The sequence below is a fragment of the Paroedura picta genome, chromosome 1 (assembly GCF_049243985.1).
Source record: "Paroedura picta isolate Pp20150507F chromosome 1, Ppicta_v3.0, whole genome shotgun sequence".
Classification (NCBI taxonomy): domain Eukaryota; kingdom Metazoa; phylum Chordata; class Lepidosauria; order Squamata; family Gekkonidae; genus Paroedura; species Paroedura picta.
In genome coordinates, this window is record NC_135369.1 from 116,630,241 (window position 1) to 116,653,767 (window position 23,527).

At 39.5% G+C, this 23,527-nt stretch overlaps 1 protein-coding gene across 6 annotated transcripts in view; it reads left to right on the forward strand.

The window, feature by feature from the left end:
- TBC1D32 (TBC1 domain family member 32) overlaps nt 1–23,527 on the forward strand; it is a 94,843-nt gene that overhangs the window by 70,757 nt on the left and 559 nt on the right. For 3 of the 6 annotated variants that reach the window (XM_077300722.1, XM_077300740.1, XM_077300733.1), the window contains 5 exons: nt 6,708–6,774; nt 10,614–10,729; nt 12,198–12,352; nt 15,906–16,046; nt 20,077–20,265. In XM_077300722.1, the coding sequence (XP_077156837.1) occupies nt 6,708–6,774; nt 10,614–10,729; nt 12,198–12,352; nt 15,906–16,046; nt 20,077–20,265 (668 nt within the window). The other 3 variants (XM_077300749.1, XR_013224900.1, XM_077300757.1) reach the window with 3 other exon arrangements.

The window sequence follows — 23,527 nt, forward strand, 5'->3', positions numbered from 1 at the left end:
ATGTTGTAACAGATTAAAAGCCAAAATGAAATACAGCTTAATATTTTTCAAAGGGCTGTTTGTTTAGTGCTTTTGCTAGAATATCTACTGGTTATGTATTTTTCACCCTTAAAAGTATTGTGTAGTGAGCCAGTACAGCACAAACTGTATATCCACAAAGACCCTGGAAACATGGAGTCCAGTATTAAGATGTCTCATTTCCCCCCTTTTTTGGGTAAAGAAAGTAGATGAATTTGTGTTTAATGAGCCAGCAAACTATCCTATACAACTGAAACATGCACACCCCCTTGGCTAGGTCTCTGATCAACAGGGAGTATAACAATAGTCTAGTCTAGCTTTCTAATGAATAGAATCCATGTGTTATATGAAAATGATTTGAGGACAGTGCATTGATATTCAGTGCTATCATGTTTCTGGAAATGAGAAATTGATTATCTTAAACTACAGTAACTTTTTAAACCCTTGGGTAGTTGAAATTAGAATAACACACTTCATCCAGCTGTTCTGAAATCCCTAAGGATTTCTATCCATTATAAAATTTGCAAATCTGGAAAGATCAAATTACTTTGGGTTATCATTTTTAAAGATGAGGGAGAATAATAAGCTAATATATCAGCATTTATGCTGTTACGCTTTTTAAGTATAATCTGTTACCATGATTAACTCTGTGTTGCCTGTCTGTAATGGCATAGATGTTGGGATTTCAAAAGAAGACTGCTGGAAATCCAGTTTCTGTGGATTACACAATGTACGGGCAAGGTGTGAGTTTAATACATTCAAATCAAGTACTTTGAACTTCATATGATTCTGAAAATTATAAAGGAACGATTTCAGCATCAACAATTATTATTTTGAGAATTGTAAAAAATATTTCCCCAGCTAATCTCAGAGCTGCTACTGAGGATCTTGCAGTGCTTCCAGCAATTTGAAAATTGGTAGAAGGAACATTAACAATTTAAGACATGTAGATGACACCATATTACTGTCAGAAAACAATGAAGATTTGAAACAACTACTGCTAAAGGTTGAAGCAGAAAGTATTAAGAGGGATACAGCTGAAAATCAAGAAGACAAAAGTAATGATCACTGGGGAATTATCCAACTTTAAGGTTCACAAAAAATTGCAATTGTTCAAGATTTTCTATTATTTGGTTCCATCATTCCAAAGGGAGACTGCAACCAAGATGCTTTAGGATGCTTCGGGCTGATCCTGCGTTGAGCAGGGGGTTGGACTAGATGGCCTGTATTGCCCCTTCCAACTCTATGATTCTATGAAATCAGAAGGAAATTGAAACTGTGAAGGGCAGCCATGAAGGAACTAGAAGAGATTCTTAAGTACAAAGATGTGTTACTGGCAAACTTGTTAATTTATGCCACAGTTTTCCGTTATGGGTATAAAGGCTGCACAATGAAGAACACTGACAGGAAGAAAGTTAATTTCTTTGAAATGTGGTGTTGGAGGAGAACTCACAAGTAAGTGAGTTCTAGACCAAATCATGCCTGAGTTCTCCCTAGAAACTACAATGATTAAATTGAGGCTATTGTGCTTTGGCCACAGAAGTCACTGGAAAATACAATAATACTTGGGAAGCTGAAGGCAGCAGAAAAAGAGGAAGACCCAACTGTCAGTGGATTGTCTCAATCAAGGAAGCCACAGTTTGCAAGACTTGGGCAAGGTTGTTAACAACAGGGCATATTGGAGAACATTAATTCATAGAGTCACCAAATTGGAAACACTTAATGGCACTTAATGTACAAACCATTCTATATTTTACTGAGCTTATACAGTGCAGACATAGTACAAAACTGCATGTATTTGTATGAGGTCTACTTTTCAAAAAAGTAGTTTACCAATATTTTTGTTGCTGCAGAGAATTTCTATGAATAGAAGGAATTTCTGTCTGCAGAGCAGGACTTCCCCACCTGCGTTTGCCTGTGGTGCTTTTTTGGAAAAGTAGACCCCAGAACAGCTTGAAGGGAGGGCTGTCTCTCTTGTCATCTGTTGAATCCAGCCCTATGTCTGCAATGTACCATTGTAAATTGTGAGTGGGGGTAACATGGTCAAATGTTCCTGCAGGAAAAACTAATATGTCAACCAGGACGTTTTCCCCTCAAATGCTGTTTTGTGTATGCTAGGAATCTTAGTGTGGGGGTAATGGGTCGTGAAGGTTTACATCTGCTTTTTGGAACAATACAGTTCAGATAGAAATTCATGGATCATGACACCATCACTCATGGAGAACCTTGCTAGATTAAACTGAACAGATCCTTATTCTAACAGGTTCCCTGTATATACGTTTGGCCAAGTGGCTGTCTTATGAAACGTAAGGATCCATTGCTTGTGGTTGAACAGACCCCACATTTATTGTCCCATTTTATCATAAAGCACAGCAAAAACTATGCCATGGTGAAGTACATTGCAATTTCTTTTTGAGACATGGCTAATAAAAGAACATTTCTCAATTTGTTTTTACAATGTTATTTGCATGTTTGCTGTAAGATTACATTATGTTCACTGACATCTGTCAAACTAAGTCTACACCTTCTGTTGTTCATATTTTATCCTTTGTTCCATTTAAAAATTAGTCAAAAATCTGAGGTGTTCTTATTTGTTAATAGTCTATATAGCTTGAATTTAAAATGCGGGCAAATTTAATGTCATACTAGAAAAAAGTAGTTGTATATACTTCACACACACACACAGTATCTTTATTGGCATAAAGAACATACTTCACTTTGAACAGTATTTTACTCACACATGTCTTGTTTAATTAGATGTGGAACACATCTTGCCCATTATTTTTCACTTCCTTTTCAGGAGCAGTAAAAACTGAAATGTTTTTGAAATATGGCAAGCCATTTAAAATGTGACCTTTTGTGTTTTGAAATTGCTTCAATCTTGTTCATAAAAACCTATGGCTTGCTCGTCTGAATAGAAGCTAAAGATGCAAATATAGAAGTACATTTTATGTAATGTGCAGAATACTCAGATTTGAACTTTATGTCCTAAGAAAAAGACGTTTTGTTATTTATCCTCCTATTTTAAGATTTCCTAACCTTTATAAATTATTTTAACTTTTGCAACAGAAAAAAGGCAAATGCCATTTTGGGCTGTATCAACAGGGGCATCACATCAAAATCACAAGATGCCATAGTCCCATTGTATATGGCACTGGTCAGACCACACCTGGAGTACTGTGTGCAGTTCTGGAGGCCTCACTTCAAGAAGGACGTAGATAAAATTGAAAGGGTACAGAGGAGAGTGACGAGGATGATCTGGGGCCAAGGGACCAAGCCCTATGAAGATAGGTTGAGGGACTTGGGAATGTTCAGCCTGGAGAAAAAGAGGTTGAGAGGGGACATGATAGCCCTCTTTGAATGGTTGTCATTTGGAGGAGGGCAGGATGCTGTTCCCATTGGATGCAGAGGAAAGGACACACAATAATGGGTTTAAACTACAGTACAACAATATAGGCTAGATATCAGGAAAAACATTTCACAGTCAGAGTAGTTCAGCAGTGGAATAGGCTGCCTAAGGAGGTGGTGAGCTCCCCCCTCACTGGCAGTCTTCAAGCAAAGGTTGGATGCACACTTTTCTTGGATGCGTTAGGATGCTTTGGGCTGATCCTGCGTAGAGCAGGAGGTTGGACTAGATGGCCCGTATGGCCCCTTCCAACTCTATGATTCTATGATTCTACTAGGACCTTGCACGTATGTATGTGTGCACAAATAGAAATCTCCATAAACTTACAAGGATATTTCATTTCTCCCCCCACCCCCCACCACCTCTCTTCCTGGCAGTCTGTATATCCTCTCTACTCTCTCTCTTTCCTTCTCTCATACCTGCCCAACCACCTTCTCAGCCTTATATGTTATTTTCTTCAGCTTTATATGTTATTTGTTATCTTCAGCTTTTTATGTTATTTGTGTCCTGCCTTTCTCCACAGTAGGGATCCAAAGCAACATATCACTCCTCCATATTATCCTTAAAAACCCCTGTGAGGTGGGTTATTCTTAGAATGAGTGACTGGCCTAATGTCACACATTTATTACAGTCTGGGAATTTGAACCTGGGTCCTCTTGTTAGTATTCTTAATAATCTTATCAGTACACCAGACTGGCACTCATGATGTGGCTGCAGTCAAATTGTATTGAGTCATCAGGTAGTCTCTGCTGGCCTTAGTTGAGTCATACAAGACATGTGGTAGTGAATCACCTGATGGTTCTTACCATACCTCGCCCTGATGATTCCCCCACCAGAATGGAAGAGAGAGGAGCAGAAGTGAACTGGGAGGCCAAAATAGCTCTGGGAGAACTGTGTAAAAATAGATACTAGGAATATTTCTTGGTGCTTTATTACTCTGGGAAGATATTGTAAATTCTCAAACTAGGTACCGCATATACTCGCATATAAGCCGACCCGCATATAAACCGAGGCACCTAATTTTACCACAAAATCTGGGCAAATTTATTGATTCGCATATAAGACGAGGGTGGGAAATGCAGCAGGCTACTGGTAAATTTACAGGGTGGCCTAAGCCCCATTATCACAGGCTTTCCCATCCAGCCCCCCCCCCAACAAATACAGAAAAGTCAAGAGGATGAATAGCTGCTGGTTTTTGTACTCCACTTTTCACTAACCAAAGGACTCTCAAAGCAGCTTACAATTGTCTTCCCTTCCTCTCTTGATGCCAGAGCACTAACAGAACTGCTCTGTGAGAACAGCTCTGGCAGAGAACCAAACAGTGCCCCCCAGGTCAGCAAACCAGAGCAAACCCCTCAGATAGAAGAAAGAAGCACTAGGAGAAAGAAACAGTCAATCCCAAAGCACCCCCAAAACCTATCCTACCCACAGAATCCAAAATAATAATTTGGAAGGATTAGGAAAAAAATGGAAAAAAATATCAGAATCCCCCAGTCAAACCACTGATGTCCTACAAGGTGCCAGAGGGGAGGAGGGGAGCTTTCAAGATCAGTGCAGAAGGCAATGGTTGTCTGAGTGCAATTAGCTCACTGGCAAAAAGCTCAGGTTTTAAGATCTTTGCAGAAGGCAAGGTTGGCTAGGAGCAACTAGCTCACTCGCAAAAAGTTCAGCTTGCAAAAGCAATGCTACGTTTGACTGGCTGGGAGCAATAAGCTCAAGCTTGCAACAAGGTCAGTTTGCAACACGGTCAGCTAGCAAAAGGCAATGGTACAATTGGCTGTCTGGGAACAGGCTGTTTTTTCAATTACCCGCATACAAGCCAAGGAGGTCTTTTTAGTCCTAAAAACTGTGCTGGAAAACTCAGCTTATATGCGAGTATATACGGTACTTACAAGTTTTTTAAATTACTTATTATTGTTATGATACTTCAGCCGAAGTTCTCAAAAGGAATATAACTGGAATCCTGACAGCCGTCAAATAATCAAACTTAAATATAAATTAGGATATATTAAACTGAATTAGAATTGTTCTGAACTTTTCTTTTTGAGCTATGAAGTGATTTTCTGACTTTTGCTTAAATCTTTACTGAAGTAGTCATCTAAGGAGCTTCTGTTTAGCATATTATTCTGCTTAACTGCTGTACCTGTATCCTTCATCAGACTAGACTCTGTCTTTTGTTAGAAAGAAAATGGTTTCTTATAGAGAAAATTGCTCCTTTGATGCTTTTGTCTTGAAAGCTATTGTTTAACAAGATATTTTAATAAAACAGGTTTCATTTCAGCTTTGCGGAAAATTAAAAAATGCATCTGGAATACACATGTGACATTTAGCATATTATTCCAATAAAACATTCATACTAGGGGTGTGCAATTTTTTTTTCTCAGTATTGTTTGCTTTGGGTCTATTGAACCTCCAAAATTGAGGGGATTCATGAAAAAACCTGGATCTCAGTTCTGCTGAAGAATTCAGATCCAGGATTTTTCAGAAATCCCAATTCTTTTGTGGGTCCAATATACCTGAACTGAAAAATACCAGGGGGGGGGGAGCAGTAGGACAGCCATTCAAAACAGCTGAGAGGTGGCTCGGCTGAGTATCTTTTGGGTGTCACTTTAAACTGGACTGCCCCAAAAAGCTTGCCAAGCAGCTGATCTTGCAGGGAGAACTCTATCAACAAGCTCTGCTGAACAGCCTGGTTTTGGACCATCCTGCCCAACAGCCTATCCAGCAGCCAACCCTAACTTAGCTGGGGCTCTGCTGTACAGCTCAGTTTTACTGTTAATTGTTAATCTGGGATTTTTTCAGGGATTTTTTTGGTTCTCCCAGAAAATCCTGGGTCTTTTTGGTAAGGCAAAGTATACCCCAAAAATACTGATACGATTTTTTGTTTTGGCAAACCTGAATGCACACCTGTAATTCATACCTATTCCATACCTAGAATAGCTGAGTTTTTAACTAATTTAACAAATACTAGTTTTCTATCTTTTACTTTAAATCTTTTTTTTTTTGGGGGGGGGGAGATTGTCATGAAGCCTAAAATATTCCAGTTCCTTTATAAAGTAACTTTGAAATTATTCTGGAGATACTTTGTCCTTAGCTTTATCATAAAAAATTGGCTTACCCCTTACTTTGACCTTTGTCTTTTTTATTGTTTTCCTTTTATGGAGATGATGGATAGTATTTCAAAGACAACAAAGTGCTTAAAAATAGATTAAAAGTTGGGGAAGTGACTTCTTTTTCAATTAAAACCATTGTTTAGGGTTTTGTTGTTGTTGTTGTTTTTTAGTTGATGGAAATGTGACAACCAAAAGCCTTACATCCATACAGCTGCTTGGCATTAAGATGACTATCAGGTACGCAGTATCAAAATATTTTATTTGGTTCTTATAAAATTATAATTTTGCTTATTAGTGATATCAGTTCAACATAACAGAATTAGAATTGAGAAGATTTTGAATTGTCCTTTTAGATAATAAAGCTATTTGCCAATTCAGTTAAGAAGGCTATATCAAACCAAGTATGTATGTCTGAATTGTTCATATGTCTTTCTTGAATTGCAAAAAAATTAAGTATGAATCCAAAGAACTGCTAGTGAAAACTGAAAGCCACCATACCAGAATGAGCAGCAGTGGCTTTGGATCTAGCTCATGCATTAGATTAAATGATCTCTAACAACTTCTGGATAATTAAGGGCAATATCCATTACCCTTATGTTAAAGATGCATCATTCACTAAAATAGAATGACCCAGTATAAAAGGAACATCCTAAACTGGCCAGGTAGGGACTGGAGATGAATAATGATGATCTCCCAGATAACAATACCAAGTTTTTGCCAATACCAAGTTTTCAGTATAGCCTTCATTTATAGATGCTTAAAGAAAATCCCATAAGAGGCAAACAATGATGGATCGGCAGAGCAATCCTGTGCCACATCTGTGCCATGGTAGCTGGCTACCACGTGACTGTGGCAGTGCTAGTCTATGCCCTATGGGCATAAGTTATGCAGCAGCCAGCTGACAGTCAAAAGTTTACAGTGTTTTCTTATCATAACCAAGATAATCTCTGTAGCAATTGTACTACAATGGTCAATGGAGGTGCTGTGTAGAAACAATGGCACTATGATGGATAGGGCATCCAGAACCAATTGGGCCATGTGATGAGGAGGTGGAATCCAGTGCCCATCTCAAATGGGTGGAGAGGGGTGGGATTCAGGAGTTTCACTAATTCTTAGGAGCACCACACACACACAGGTGTTTAAAGGGGCCAACACCTGTCTGCAGATTTGAGCATCTGTTAATGGGAATAGGGTTTTGAGCTGTCAGTTGCCAAGGGTACTCCTGGACCAACCTAATGTAGGAGAGGGAACCACTAAGTTGGCCAAGATGTGCAAGGCATGCAGCAGCCCCCTCAGATCCCTCAATTATCTCTTTGATGAAGTAGAGATAGTATTGGACAGGAATGTCTGTTATGCCATTCGAGTTTTAGAGCAATTAGTGCCCAGAGACTACCATTTCAGATCCATTCTTCATTCATTACTTCCATATGTAGTGATATAGTTGTGATGTATGGCAATGGCAACTATTTATTTATTTGTTTTATATTCCACCGTCCTGAGTCCAGCTCATTTGCTATTACAGCATGCCAGTATGCCCAATGATCATACATCCCCCAAACTCCACCCTGTCTGCCTTGGGGCATTGGCTCCCCCTTTGTATTTGACTCAGGGGGGCCCTGCCCCCTCAGTGTTACTTTCACAAATGTTTCCCCCCCCCCCCAGAGTGATAGAAATCTCCTCCCCCCTCCTGGAGAAGACACACAGTTATGAACTTCATTTATTTACTTTATTTATATAGAAAATTAATTAATTCCCACCCATTTGGAAAACCCTTTAAGGGCCATCAAGAAACCCCAGGGTTTCATGAAACCCTGGTTGAGAAAGCCTGCTCTACATTAATGAGGAACTGTTAAGTGTTTGGTATAGGCTGAGATGGTTGAAGATGGAAGGATGCTAAAAAAACTGGGTGGAGCATACTTTCCAAGCACATATAACTGAGGTGAAGTAATCTAGATCCTTTATGTGATTCTTAATAATTGGTAAGGATTCACTTTTCCCAATTCTCACTATATCATTCAATGTTAAGTCAAGACAAAATAGTTTCTTGTCTATTTCTTGCATTCAGTGAAAATAGATTTGTTCTTGTTTAAGCACATAGAGCAGTCCATCCTTCTTTGTAGACCAAGTAGCCTTAAACTGTATTTAAATTAATGTAGCCATACTTGGTCTTGGTAGAGCCCTGCCCCAGTTCTGGTCCTTAAGCAAGCCCAGCTACACTTCTTAAGGTTCCTGTATATTGAGGGTGATCTAAGTTCACATTGACTCAAAGGATCCATATCTTGTGTTTAAACTTTTAGGAGTTGACTGGTTTTATCGGGGGGTTATTGGGTTTTTACCGTTTGTATGTAAACCACCATGAGTCCTCAGAAGGTGGCAGGCTAGAAATCCAAAGAATAAATAAAATAAATAAATATTGAGAATCCATAAAGGAGTTGCAGGATGATTTTCATATTAAACACATGCAACCTCCCTGGGATGTATTTGCCTCCCTTGGAAAAGAAAAAGAATTTGATTGCTGTCACAGAGGGCTTAATCTTGGTTATTATAAATTTAGAGTGGTATTGCCAGTTAAGATGAGAATAAAAAATTGCACTCAGATATGAGAATTTCTTGACTTGTTCTAATTGAGTGCTTCAATTCTCCAGATCATAGAGGTAACTTTTTAAAATCATAGAGTTAGAAGGGGGCATACAGGCCATCTAGTCCAACCCCCTGCTCAACGCAGGATCATCCCAAAGCATCCTAAAGAAGGATAACCTTTGATTTTGAATAATTGGTCTTAAATTCTTCAGATTACAATATTTAGGAAAGTGGTTTAGAAATCTTTTCAAACCAACTTGATTATGAGAGATGGGACAAGTGGGGAAAGTTATCTGGGACTCATAGGTCTAATCTCATGTTCTAACCACTGCACCAAGCTGTCTCATTCACCCAAATTTGCAAAGTGAGGGAGGAAACCTGTCATTAGGTCAACTTTGAAAGTGCTGCTGGGCCCCTGCTATGTTTAGCAGATGACTATGACCAGTGTGACCTGCACAACCATCCTCCACCACACAAGGCATCTAAGAGCCATCCCTCCTAGACTCATTATCTGGAAACCCTCAGGGAGAATGACAGATTGTCTGCGGAGGGTGTAGGACAGGGAAGAGATTGAATCTCCTATCATGTAGTCAAAACCAAACAGGCAGGAATATCCATAACCACAGCAACGTCCTGCCCATCCCTAGTAGTATACATGTGGGCAGTCAGGGTGTCTAGCTGCTATGGGAAATGGAAGATCTGTGAGCACCTCTATCACTCCAATTTTGTCATCATTCTCCTCAAACAAGGTTTTGTTCCTTGATACGGGGTAGGACTGAATGAGGATATTAAAAACATCCATAGGACTCTGATTTCCTTATATGTTCTAGCATGTCCCTTTCAAACATTCCCCTGTTGCATTGGGGAAAGCAGTTGGGATGGGCTGTGTGAATTCTTCCTCCTACTCCTAGACCCTATGACTCTTCTCCCATTTCACTTATGCTTTGTCTCAGACTTTTGCTTGGTTCCAGATTTCTGCAATTCTAATCCAATTACATTGTGTATTGGACACCCCATCCTGTTCATTATATGGGTTTACTCTGGGTCATTTGCCTTGAATGTTAGGAATGTTAAATACAGTCTATGATCCAAAGCACCATGAAGCTAACTTCATAACCCCAGTGGTCTTTTTGACTTGTTTCTCTTTCAAAAGCAGCATCTCCAGGCTACACTGTAAACTAATTTGAAAATTCAGGGCAGTTTTTAAAACCGTTTGTGACATGGATTTCCAGGCTATTAGGGCTAGTGCAAATTTCTAGCATGAATCAGGTCTTCGTTTTATACAAAATGATAGCATTACTTTGCCTGAAAAAGTCAGAGAACTCCAAAAGAAAGAAATTGCTATGGCTGTACTACCAACTATATGATGACTGATATGGATTTGTGTAAAAGGCTTTGTGACTGGACTGTAAACCACCCTTGTGAACATCTGGAATTAAAAAATGAAAACATATTTTGTTTCTATTTAAAGAAAATTGTTTATTTATTTATTTTAGTTATGGCAAACATTTGAATCTACTGAGAGAGAATGCAGAAAATGATCTATGCCAAGTATTAATGCATTGTGAGAAATTTTTGAAACAGCAACAAACACCTGTAAAGTCATCACTACGTATCCTTTTCTTCACCAAAGCTTTATTTACAATAACTGTCAGTAACTTTGCTTTCTTGAATTCAGGATTTCTGTACATATTAACTAAAACGGAACGTACTTGTGTTATAATATAAGCCTCAGGGAAGGGCGGTATATCTAAGGCCTAGGTGGGTGGAGAGTGGGCGGGGCTAGTCCAAATATCAGAGTTGCCCTGAACCCCAGACTTTGGACCAATAGGGAGGCAACACAGCCTGCCCCCCAGCCTGGCCACAGGCAACCTGGCAAGCTTGTAGCTAGTTTGTCCCTGGCTGCTAACAGGAACACAGTAAGTGGGCTTCTTCACAGCAGGCCTGAAGGGAGGGTGAAGGGAGGGAGCACACTCACCAGCCACCTGCCAGCTCTGTCAGTGGTCTGAGGCAAAGTGAGGGAAGTTGTTGGATGTGCCAGTTAGGCCTCAAGTGTTTCAACTCAACAACAACCTGTATGGGAGGCCTTAAATGTTTCTTTTCCACAACAATCCTGTCCAAACTCGAAAGCAGCCATTCTGGCCTGGAGAGCTGATCTTTATAGTCTGCCAATGAGCTGTAATTCCAGGAGTTCTCCAGGCCTCACCTGGAGGTTGGCTGTGCCTGCTCTGAACATTTTATCAACTGTAAAAAAAATGGAGACAAAAGGAGCAGGGCAGACACCTGTGTACTGTGACTACCCCATGTGTATTAGGGCAGAGGGGCATTTTGGTGTCTGTGGCCTAATTCACACAAGAAGGGAAATGACACAGAACTGGGGGGAATTGGTTGCCATGTAATCTTCCCCTAAGAAGAGTCTCCAGTCTGATTTTCCCTTCACATATCTGAAGACATGGCTCTGGAAAGCTCATCTGTAACCACTATGCCACAATTCCTAAAGATCAGTCCTTTCCCATACTCGATGAACATTCCAAACCACAGTTCTCTAAAACAGTTGTGTCCCAGTCCTGATAATTCTCTATTGGTAAGGAAGGATCTGTTTCATGGAACTTTCCCACCAACATTGGCTTGATCCCAGTGTAAAAAGGAGATAAATATACTGGACACAATAGGTTTGCTTTCCCTGATGGAATGAATGAGGGAACTTGTATGTGGTTACAATTTATTATATTCATTAATATATTCATGACTGGAGCAATTAACAATGCTACCAGCAAACAATAAACTACAGTCCATAGTTCTAAAATACAAAAATAAAGATGCCTACAGTGATCCAGCATAAATAACCAGTCCATTGACCCAGTCCACCCCTCCAAAACCCGTCATTCAAACTAGTGGAGAGCCACTAAAAACTCAGCTTCAGACTAGTGTTTAAATACCAAGGAAAGGCTTATGGATTGAGATACTGTTTTTTTGTTGTTGTTTTTTTGCTTTAAACACACTGACTTTTTGACTTCCATTCTTTTTTTTAAGTAACCAGTAAAGGAGAAAAACTGGATTTCCTTAACTTGCTTCTACAGGCAGTCTTCAGGGGGGATATGTAAGCTTTGACTGGTTTGTATCTTCTGTCTTTCTAATCATGATGGGAAACAAGGAGAAAACAGTAACATTTCTTCAACAGTTCTCCCGTCTTCTTGTCTCTGCATTCCTTTGGATGCCACGACTACATAGTTCTGTAAGACTTCAAAAACTGTTTCATCTTGACAAGATTACTTTGAACATTTTAAATGAGTTTTATTAATACAGAAGAAGCTTTCCGTTTCTTAAAAAAAGAATCATTCACTTAAATGTTTTCGGACTGAATATTTGCCCTGTACAGTTTCTTTCAGAAAAAGATGGGTCTGACATTTGCTCAAATAGCTATCTGATAGTGTGTGTGGTGGTGGGGCGGGGGAGAAACAGACATGGCAATGGTAGTATCATTGGATTTTAAAGTGAGCAATAAAATGTACTTTATTAGTAGTGTTAAATTCTGCGTGTAGGTAGAGAGAACTATTGAATAGCCTTTTTATTATTATTGCTCTGTGCTAGCTCATTCTTTAGATTATTAGCTTTGTTTTATTCTAAAATCGTTGAAAGGCACAAAATATCAGTGTGGTACAGAAAAAAAATTGGTTTGCAATGTTAAGTGCCAGCCTGGGTTTGAGTAGTTTAGCATTTCAAGCTGTTTCCTTAGCTACAAGATGCATTTAACACAAATGTTCATGTAATTAAATTGTTTGTGTCAGTTATTTTGAATACCCTATCAAATCCCTTTGTCAAAGCTAAATTTATTTATATAATAGAAAGCAGTGTCACCAAAGTTTACTTACACATATCAGCAATAGAGCTTGTGTAATTTCCAACTTGTTATATGTCAGCACAACAAAACTTCAGCAATATCAATCACCATCTAAGCACTGTGCTTATGATTTTTTTCCAAGTTTCATCTTCCCCATCTTCTAGCTGTGTCTCATAGATGAAAAGGAGCATCTTGGGGTTGGTCCAGACCAATTTTTTACCACTGAAATTAGAGAATTAATGTTTTTTTGTAATTCTTCTGCAAGGCCCTTGCAGGTATCTCCTGTGCAAGCACCGAGTTATGTCTGACCCTTGGGGTAACGCTCTCTAGCGTTTTCTTAGCAGACTCAATACAGGGTGGTTTGCCATTCCCTTCCCCAGTTATTACCGTTTCCCCCCCAGCAAGCTGGGTACTCATTTTACTGACCTCGGAAGGATGGACGGCTGAGTCAACCTTGAGCTGGCTGCTGCGATCGAACTCCCAGCCTCATGGTCAGAGCTTCAGACAGCTTGTCGGCTGCCTTACCACCCTGAGCCACAAGAGGCTCTTGTACCAGTAGATAGGAAACATATAAATATTACAAATACATGCATTAAAAATGCACTTCATCCATATCTGGGATTTCAACAGCACTGCGAGAAGAAGTATACACAGTCAATTTGCAGTTTAGTCATGGCAGTCCCATCTACAAGGTGTTCTAGGGAAGAGGGGCAAATGTTCTGTGGGTTTTTTTCTTTTCAGAAGCCATTTCTGGCTTATTTCTTCCTCCTCTGGAAGCCAATTTGAGACTGGCACTCACCACCATCCCTCAAAATTTTAAATATGCCCACAGGCTCCAAAAGGTTAGGGTTCCTGATCCATATTTCATTATCTAAGTATCCAAATATATCTGAGGCAAGGTTTTGAGGCTTTAGTCCAGTGACAGAACATGCTAGAGCTGAATCCAGACAAGAAAGAGGTGATACAGGTCAAATAGAAGAAGAGTTGGTTCTTATATGCCGCTTTTCTCTATCCGAAGGAGGCTCAGTGGCTTACAGTCACCTTCCCTTTCCTCTCCGCACAACAGACACCCTGTGAGATGGGTGAGACTGAGAGAGCCCTGATATCACTGCCCGGTCAGAACAGTTTTATCAGTGCCGTGGCAAGCCCAAGGTCACCCAGCTGGCTGCATGTGGGGGAGTGCAGAATCGAACCGGGCATGCCAGATTAAAAGTCCACACTCTTAACCGCTACAGGAAACTGGCTTTCTGATGGTTTGAAGGGAAAAGATCAACCTGTTTTGGATGGAGTGGGGCTGGCATTTATAAAACAGGTTAAGAGCTTGAGTGTATTTATGGGCTCACTCTTGCTGTTTGAACAGCAGATTGGTGTGGTAGCCACAAGTGAACACACACATGACATTGCCTTGTACTGAATCAGTCGCTTGATCCATCAAAGTCAGTATTGTCTACTGATAATGGCAGTGACTCTCCAGAGTCTCAGGCATAGATCTTTCACAGAGATATTCCTGGTCCTTTTAGCTGGATATTGAATCTGGGAACTGGTTGCCAAGCAGAAACTCTGCCGCTGAATCACGTCCTCCCTTTCTAATAGTTGCATCTGGGTCACCAACTTTTCCCTTATGAGACTCAGCTGTGTTGACCTTCCTAATCCATGCTTATGGAAACTCATGTTTGAACTACTGCAAGGTGCTGTATACAAGGCAGCCCTTGAAGTCGCCATGAAAACTGGCTGGTTCAGAATATGGGAGCTTGCATATTCTAAAATAGCTACATTGACAATTTTTTTTAATTCACTTCAAGGTGATATTTTATAGCATGACCTAGGACCCATACATCTGAAGTACTTTATGGCCCCATATATCCCTGTATACCAGTCACTGTCTTCTGGCTGTGACTGCTTATGGTTGCCTGCTTGGTATCTATGGGCTTCTTTAAAAGTAGTTCCTTCCTTGTGGAACAGACTCCCTTAGTAGGTAAGGAGGGTGTCGTCCTTAAAAGTTCTTTGGAGATATGGTAAGGTGTTTTTAAAGTGAGGTTTGAACAGCAAGCTTTTTCGTGTGAGAGAAAGAATTATGGGTGTTTTATGGTATTATGGATGGTTTTAATTTAAAATTGTAATCCACTTTGCCTGCAAAAGTGCACAGTGTACATATTTTAATTAATAAATAAATTCAGTTTATCTTTTATTATTTTTAACCAAACTGATAAAACAATGGGGCAGTGCCAGGTGATTAGACAATCTACCCCCCCCCCCCTTGCTTCCATGCTAGTGGTGGCTGATCACACTTTTGTGTTGGAATATCGTGAATATTCACAGTCAAGGACATTCTGACATTTTTAAAAGCCTTTTTTAAAAAACAAAATCTATAAAAATTGTGTCAGCACAGTGTAAAGCTACCAAGGCAAATAAAACTACACTATGAAAAACAAGCTATGGATAGCTTAAACGTGATCCATAACCTGACCACTAAAAAACCTGGTAAAATAAAACCACCCTGAATCGCATAGCCCAGGCTAGGACAATCTCATCAGATCTCAGAAGCTAAGCAGGCATGGCTGTGGCTAGTACATGATTGGGAAACCTCCATGGAACTCCAGAATCACGACATGAAGGCCGGCAATGACAAACCACCTTTGAATATCTCTCGCCTTGAAAACCCCACAGGGTTTTTGTAAGCAGCTGTGACTTGACAGCACTTTCTTCTACTGGCCTGTTTTTTTTTTCTTGGGGGGGGGTGGCTACAGCTAGCAGGGAGGAATCCATTGATCTGTTATTCATACAAACTGAGCTTTGGACCTAATCCAGTATTCACTAATTTACCTTTAGTTTATTATGTGTGTACTAGTGTCATAGTGTTGTTCTGCATTTTAATTTAGCCTGAGAGAATACATGATATTCTTTCAAAAGTTGAATAATATTGCATGTTGTTGCTTCATTTGGTCAGATTCACCTGCCTGTAGACACAGGAGCATCTGGTATCCATCCAGTGTATTTTTGCAGTGCCCACTATGTTGAAATGTTGCTGAAGGCTGAGTTGCCCCTTGTCTTTTCTGCTTTCCATATGTCTGGCTTCACTCCATCACATGTGAGTCTTTCGTTGTAGCATTCCTTTTTTGATCACTTTCCATAATAATTTACTATATTTATGTGTTTGCCTGTTTTTGGTTTTTTTCCCTGGTTAAAAATCTCCAGGCTTTAAAAATTACTAGGACAGGGACAGAGGGTAGTGTCAGGAGGGAGTACCTCATGGCCTCTTGCTTGTGATGTCCTACTGGAAGCAATACTCTCCCCAGTGTTATTTAATATCTACATGCACCCCCTCGCCCAGTTGATCCAAAAGTTTGAGCTGGGTTGTCACCAATATGTAGATGACACCTAGCTATTCCTGTTAATGGATGGCCATCTGTTAGCCTCACCAGTCTGTCTGGCTAGATGCCTGGAGGCCATGGTGGACTGGCTCAAGCAGAGTCATTCATTGAAGTTGAATCCAGCCAAGACACAGGTCCTCTGGCTGGATCAGCACTCAGAGAGGCAGTTGGCACACCTCCTGTCTCTTGACGGGATCCAACTAACACACATGTCTTCTGTCAGTCTAATGGAGGCCCAGATCATCAATGTTGCTCACCTAGCATTTTTCTGTCTGCAGCAGGCATAACAATTTGTGCCCTACCTAGGAATTAAAGATTGATTTAGTAACAAAAGAAACATTAAAACTGGTGTTCTCGTGAATCAGTTTAATATTTATTCTGAAAATATATTTTCAGAAAGGAGCTACCATTTATTACTAAAGTACATAACGTCTCTTAAATTAAAGCACCTTAAATACATTGTTGTTGTTATGTGCGAAGTCGTGTCCGACCCATCGCGACCCCATGGACAATGATCCTCCAGGCCTTCCTGTCCTCTACCATTCCCCGGAGTCCATTTAAGTTTGCACCTACTGCTTCAGTGACTCCATCCATCCACCTCATTCTCTGTCGTCCCCTTCTTCTTTTGCCCTCGATCTCTCCCAGCATTAGGCTCTTCTCCAGGGAGTCCTTCCTTCTCATGAGGTGGCCAAAATATTTGAGTTTCATCTTCAGGATCTGGCCTTCTAAAGAGCAGTCAGGGCTGATCTCCTCTAGGACTGACTGGTTTGTTCGCCTTGCAGTCCAAGGGACTCGCAAGAGTCTTCTCCAGCACCAGAGTTCAAAAGCCTCAATTCTTTGACGCTCGGCCTTCCTTATGGTCCAACTTTCGCAGCCATACATTGCAACTGGGAAGACCATAGCCTTGACTAAACGCACTTTTGTTGGCAGGGTGATGTCTCTGCTTTTTAGGATGCTGTCTAGATTTGCCATAGCTTTCCTCCCCAGGAGCAAGCGTCTTTTAATTTCTTTGCTGCAGTCCCCATCTGCAGTGATCTTGGAGCCCAGGAAAATAAAATCTGTCACTATCTCCATTTCTTCCCCTTCTATTTGCCAGGAATTGAGAGGGCCGGATGCCATGATCTTTGTTTTCTTGATGTTGAGTTTCAAGCCAACTTTGGCACTCTCCTCCTTCACCCGCATCAACAGGTTCTTTAGTTCCTCTTCACTTTCTGCCATTAGAGTGGTATCATCTGCATATCTGAGGTTGTTGATATTTCTCCCTGCAATCTTGATCCCAATTTGTGACTCCTCTAATCCCGCATTTCTCATGATGTGCTCTGCATACAAGTTAAATAGGCAAGGCGACAGTATACAGCCTTGCCGAACTCCTTTCTCAATTTTGAACCAGTCAGTGATTCCATGTTCAGTTCTCACTGTTGCTTCTTGACCTGCATATAAATTTCTCAAGAGACAAATAAGATGCTCTGGTATTCCCATCTCTTTAAGAACTTGCCACAATTTGTTGTGTTCCACACAATCAAAGGCTTTAGCATAGTCAATGAAGCAGAAGTAGACGTTCTTCTGGTACTCCCTAGCTTTCTCCATGATCCAGCGTATGTTGGCAATTTGATCTCTAGTTCCTCTGCCTCTTCGAAATCCTGCCTGTACTTCTGGAAGTTCTCGGTCCACATATTGCTGGAGCCTAGCTTGTAGGATTTTGAGCATAACTTTGCTAGCATGAGAAATTAGTGCGATGGTGCGGTAGTTTGAACATTCTTTGGCATTGCCCTTCTTTGGGATTGGAATGTAAACTGACCTTTTCCAATCCTGTGGCCATTGTTGAGTTTTCCAAATTTGCTGGCATATTGAGTGTAGCACTTTTACTGCATCGTCCTTTAAGATTTTGAATAGTTCAACTGGAATGCTGTCACTACCACTAGCTTTATTGTTGCTCAGACTTCCTAAGGCCCATTTGACTTCACATTCCAGGATGTCTGGCTCCAGGTCAGTAACTACCCCATTGTGGTCATCAGGGATGTTAAGCTCGCTCTTGTATAGTTCTTCTGTATAATTTTGCCACCTTTGTTTGATCTCTTCTGCTTCTGTGAGGTCCCTACCATTTTGGTCCCTTATCATACCCATCTTTGCATGAAACGTTCTCTTCATATCTCCAATTTTCTTGAAAAGATCTCTGGTCCTCCCCATTCTATTGTTTTCTTCTATTTGTTTGCACTGTTCATTTAAGAAGGCATTCTTATCTCTTCTAGCTTTTCTCTGGAATTCTGCATTCAATTGGGTGTATCTTTCTCTTTCTCCCTTGCCTTTCACTTCCCTTCTCTCCTTAGCTATTTGTAAAGCTTCCTCAGACAGCCATTTTGATTTCTTGCATTTCTTTTTCTTTGGGATGGTTTTAGTTGCTACCTCTTGTACAATGTTGCGAACCTCCGTCCATAGTTCTTCAGGCACTCTGTCTATCAGATCTAATTCCTTAAATCTATTTGTCACCTCCACTGTGTATTCGTCAGGGATATGATTTAGTTCATACCTGAGTGGCCTAGTGCTTTTCCCTACTTTCTTCAATTTAAGCCTAAATTTTGCAACAAGAAGCTCATGATCTGAACCACAATCAGCTCCTGGTCTTGTTTTTATTGACTGGATAGAACTTTTCCATCTTTGGCTGCAGAGCACATAGTCAATCTGATTTCTGTGTTGACCGTCTGGTGATGTCCATGTGTAGAGTCGTCTCTTGGGTTGCTGGAAAAGAGTGTTTGCTATGACCATTGTATTCTCTTGACAAAATTCTACCAGCCTGTGCCCTGCTTCATTTTGTACTCCAAGGCCAAACTTGCCTGTTATCCCGGTTATCTTTTGGCTTCCTACTTTAGCATTCCAATCCCCCATGATGATAAGCACATCATTTTTGGGCGTTGCTTCTAGAAGGTGTTGTAGGGCTTAAATACATACAAATGGTAATTTTAAAGACTGTTAAGGGCATTTGTGTCTGCATAGTAATTTTCCTCTCAAGTTGATTTTTATCAGAGCTAATAGCTATGGGTTCCATTTATCTCCTCTGACAGGAGCATGTTTATGCCTACTATGGCCAGAAGGGCTAGGACAATGTGCCCTACTTCTCTCAGTTCATCAAATTAGGACAGCACTGATAAAATCCCTGCTTTGCTGGTGGTACATATCAGAGTAAGAATGGGTATTGTGCTTAGAGGAAGACTGGAAGACACATCTTCTGTGTGGGTTGACATTATGAGATAGTCAGACGTCACAGTCATTGAGTACTTACATCTTTTCTTCCCACCATTGTAATGTAACAGTCTGGTAACGCTTGATTGATTCTACTCTGGATACTTCTACCTTCTCTCCCTCCTATTCTCTGTCTGATCCCTGCTTCTCTACCTAGTCTCTGTTCTCTTTCATGATGACTCTTTTAACTCTTTGACAGAAGATATCATAGAGTAGTAAATAACAAGAAAGAAAGTATTGAAAGTATATATATCTATAGTAGAGGGTGACTGTGGGATATAATTGTGAGAAAATAACATATTTTGTCATGAACGAAATGTGAGCTGTCTAAATAAGGCTTAAAACTAATAGTTTCACTAAATGAGTTTTGTCTAAGCTGAGACTGACCTTTCTTGTTAATGATAATGACTACTAATAAAATGAATATTTGAATAAACCCTCAAAAATCAAGTCTGTTATGAAGGATAACTGAGCTTCAATAATGAGTTCTATTTTGGAATGTTTTCTCAGATCTGCCAGCAGTGGCTAATGCAGTGCTTCTGGAATTATATGGACTGGAGTGAGATCTGCCATTACATTGCCATTTGCATTTTCCTTGGCCCTGACTACCAGATATATACATGTATATCTGTGTTCAAACATCTGCAGCAAGAGATCCTTCAGCATACACAGAATCAGGATCTTCAAGTTTTCCTTAAAGTATTTTCTTTTTTTTTACAAAATTCTATTTTTCGTTTTCAGTAATAGAATAAAGCCAAGTGTTGAAATTAATGTTCTGGAGAGACCAGTAGCAAATCATTTCAAAATTTATAATGCTTTATTTTCTTATTAGCACCCAGGTTCTGTGCTAATTAGCACCCAGGTTCTAGGATGGGATTTTTAGCCGTCATGTTAGTAGATTGATGTTTTAATGGGAATTTTAATGGGGTTAGTTGTTGTGACCCACCTCGAGCCTGTCGGGAGAAGCGGGAAATAAATCTAAAAATAATAATAATAATAATAATAAAAACACAATGATGATGTAAAAGAGAACCTTGCTACTTTCATTCCATTGGGAACCCAGGATAGACCCTAAAATCTCTTCTGGACATGTAGAATAGCAAACCTTGATGGACATTAAATAAGATGCCAAGCTTCTGAATTCACAAAAGCATCTGGTTGATTGCTACTGAAAACTGCATGTTGAACTAGAGGGACCTTATATCTGAACCAGTGGGCCTGTTCTTATATTTTAAACTATTAGTTTAATGTTACCATGCAGAAGTGATAACTACTTTTTATTATCTTTGTCAGATTTGTTCAATTTATAAAATCCACAAGGTTCAATTAAATTAATTGTGACCAAAATGTGTTCTGGGAGCAGATCTCTCCTTCTTGCCTTTAGATATACCTTCCTCAAACCTCCTAAACGTGCTTTTGGGGTTTGAGCATCTTCAGAGGAAACTTAAAGAATAACTCTCTCTCTCCTCCTGCATCAGCTCTCCCATAAAAGAACAAGGATTTGTGGAAGGGGAAAGAATTTCTGTTTCCTTTTTGTAGCTGTTACCTTTAACGACATGTCATTGTTCCCTGACCCTGTATATTGCCTTAGAGCAGGGTGGCCAAACTGTGGCTCTCCATAAGTACATGGATATCTGGAGAAGCACAGTTTGTTCACCTTTGTCTTCATTCTGCCTTACATTCAGTTTCTTGTTACCTGTACAATAATCCAGTAAGGTAGATCAGTACTACCATGCTGCAGATGCAGTCCTGAGGGCTGAGTGTGAGCATCTAACCTAAAGTCACGTAATATATAATAAACTCAAAGTAGTGTGGATTTTTGAGCCATACCTTAGTCTCGGTTACTCTGCTACACCAGCTCAAAGAAAGAAAATCAAGATAATTTAACCTCTGGGACTGCTGTTGTACGAGGTGGCATTTCTAATTTAAAACTGAACTTTTAGTACGTGCATATATCTTTGGCATCCATAGTCTAATCAGGGGGTTAGACTATTTTTCCTAATTCCCGGTACTGCTATTTTATGAAAGCTGTTTTTGTTGTTGTAAGACTCATATCTGTCTTTGACCTTTTTAGAATAATGTACAGACTAAAATTCCAAACTGGGTTTCTATATCTGAAGAAAGGAAAGACTTGGAGCATTCTTAATATTAAACTTGATAAGGCTTGTTTGACATCCAGAACTTTAGAATCAAAAATGAATTTCATTAATATAAAAATACTGCCTGGATAATATTTTAAAGCAAAATATATCAAGTTAATTGTTGAAGCATGCTATTAACTGCTGTCTGTCCCAAACAGCCATTTTGTATAATGTGAGTGGTTAAAGTTTACCATTAATTTAAAACCTTTGACATTAATTTTAAAACAGCATGTCAGACCTGTAATCCTCATTATATAGTAGGAGACAACCGACAACCGACTAGAGCTATGCTTCCTCCTAATAAAATGAATGTTAACATCTGATGACAAGCCATCAAAATTAAATGGTTCTTAAGACACACAGGCCAAATAATAGGTCAAAATTGATAAAACTCTCATTAAAATTTCAGAGAACAAATTTAAATGGAATAGTAGCACTGTATTACAAAAAAAGAGGGAAATGAATGTTTGTGAGGAAAAAGTGATGTTTTAAGTGATATCGTCTGCCAAAATATCTTAGTTTAATAACTAGACCTCCAGTTGGCAGAGATCAGAAATATATTCCAGAACAGTCCTCTGAGTCAGACTAAGATGATGAAATTGGGGAAATTAAAACCCAAAAAGTCTTTGGGTCCTGATGGCATACCTCCAAGTATCTAAGGGAACACCAAAGGAGAACTTGTTGATCTCCTAACCAGAATGCAGCTGTCACAAAAGTAGAAATGTTACACCTGTGGGGTTTTTGTTGTTGTTGTTGTTTTAAGATCCAGCAGGGAGTGAGAAAATTACAGGCCTGTTAGCCTAATGTTTGTCTCAGGCAAATTAGTGGAAATTTTAATAAAAATTGAATTATTAGGCACATATAAGAACAAAGCCTTCTGAGGGAAAATCAGACTGGCTTCTGCAAAGAGAAGACTTGCCTCACCAATATTTGGGAGTATTTCAAGAAAGTGACCCTGTAGATATTATGTAGTTGGAATTTCAAAAGACTTTTGACAAAGTGCCTCACCAAACCCACCTGAGTAAGGTTACCAGTTTTGGGATAAGAGGACAGGTCCTTGTATGGATTAAATTAGACTAAATGACAGGAAGTAAAGAATAGGAATAATTAGACAGCTCTCTCAATGGAGGTAAATGATCAGTGGGATCTCCTGCGAATCAGTATTGGGGCCAGTGCTATTTAACCTATTACAGCCATAACACATATTTTGGCATTTTATACAAACTACATAGAGATAGTTTAGCAGGACAAGTTCTCAAACTGGACAAGTTCTCAAAACTTAGATACAAATTTATATGTGCAACAAGATTTTATTTTTCATTTTTAAAGAACTTCACAACAGATTCTTTATACAAACATATAGAATTGTACTCCTACTTCAGTTCCATCCATCATGTTTTCTGGGACTCCTTGAATTAAGTATATATTTGTGGGCTTCCTCCTGCCTTTGCTTTATAAAATAAAACAAAATTCAAGTCCACACTGCACCACCAGTGGAAAGAATACAAACAAACAGGGTTTTTTTTTGGGGGGGGGAGGTGCCCAGGCAAAGCAATGCACTTAAAACATGTTTGTTATATGTAGTAATTACCCATTTTGAATAAATTTAAGTGGCAATAGATCAAAACAGCTAACAATAACCTTTACTTAAGATGATGGATTAATTTGTCCAAAACAATTCTTTGTCATGCAAGAGATTGCAAGACTGTCAAGATTGCAAAAATATTTTTCTCCTTTGACAAATTGTCACTTATTTTATACTGATTTAATTTAAAGCTTTCCAGTGACATATATTAAAAGACTTAAAAATATCCATTTTG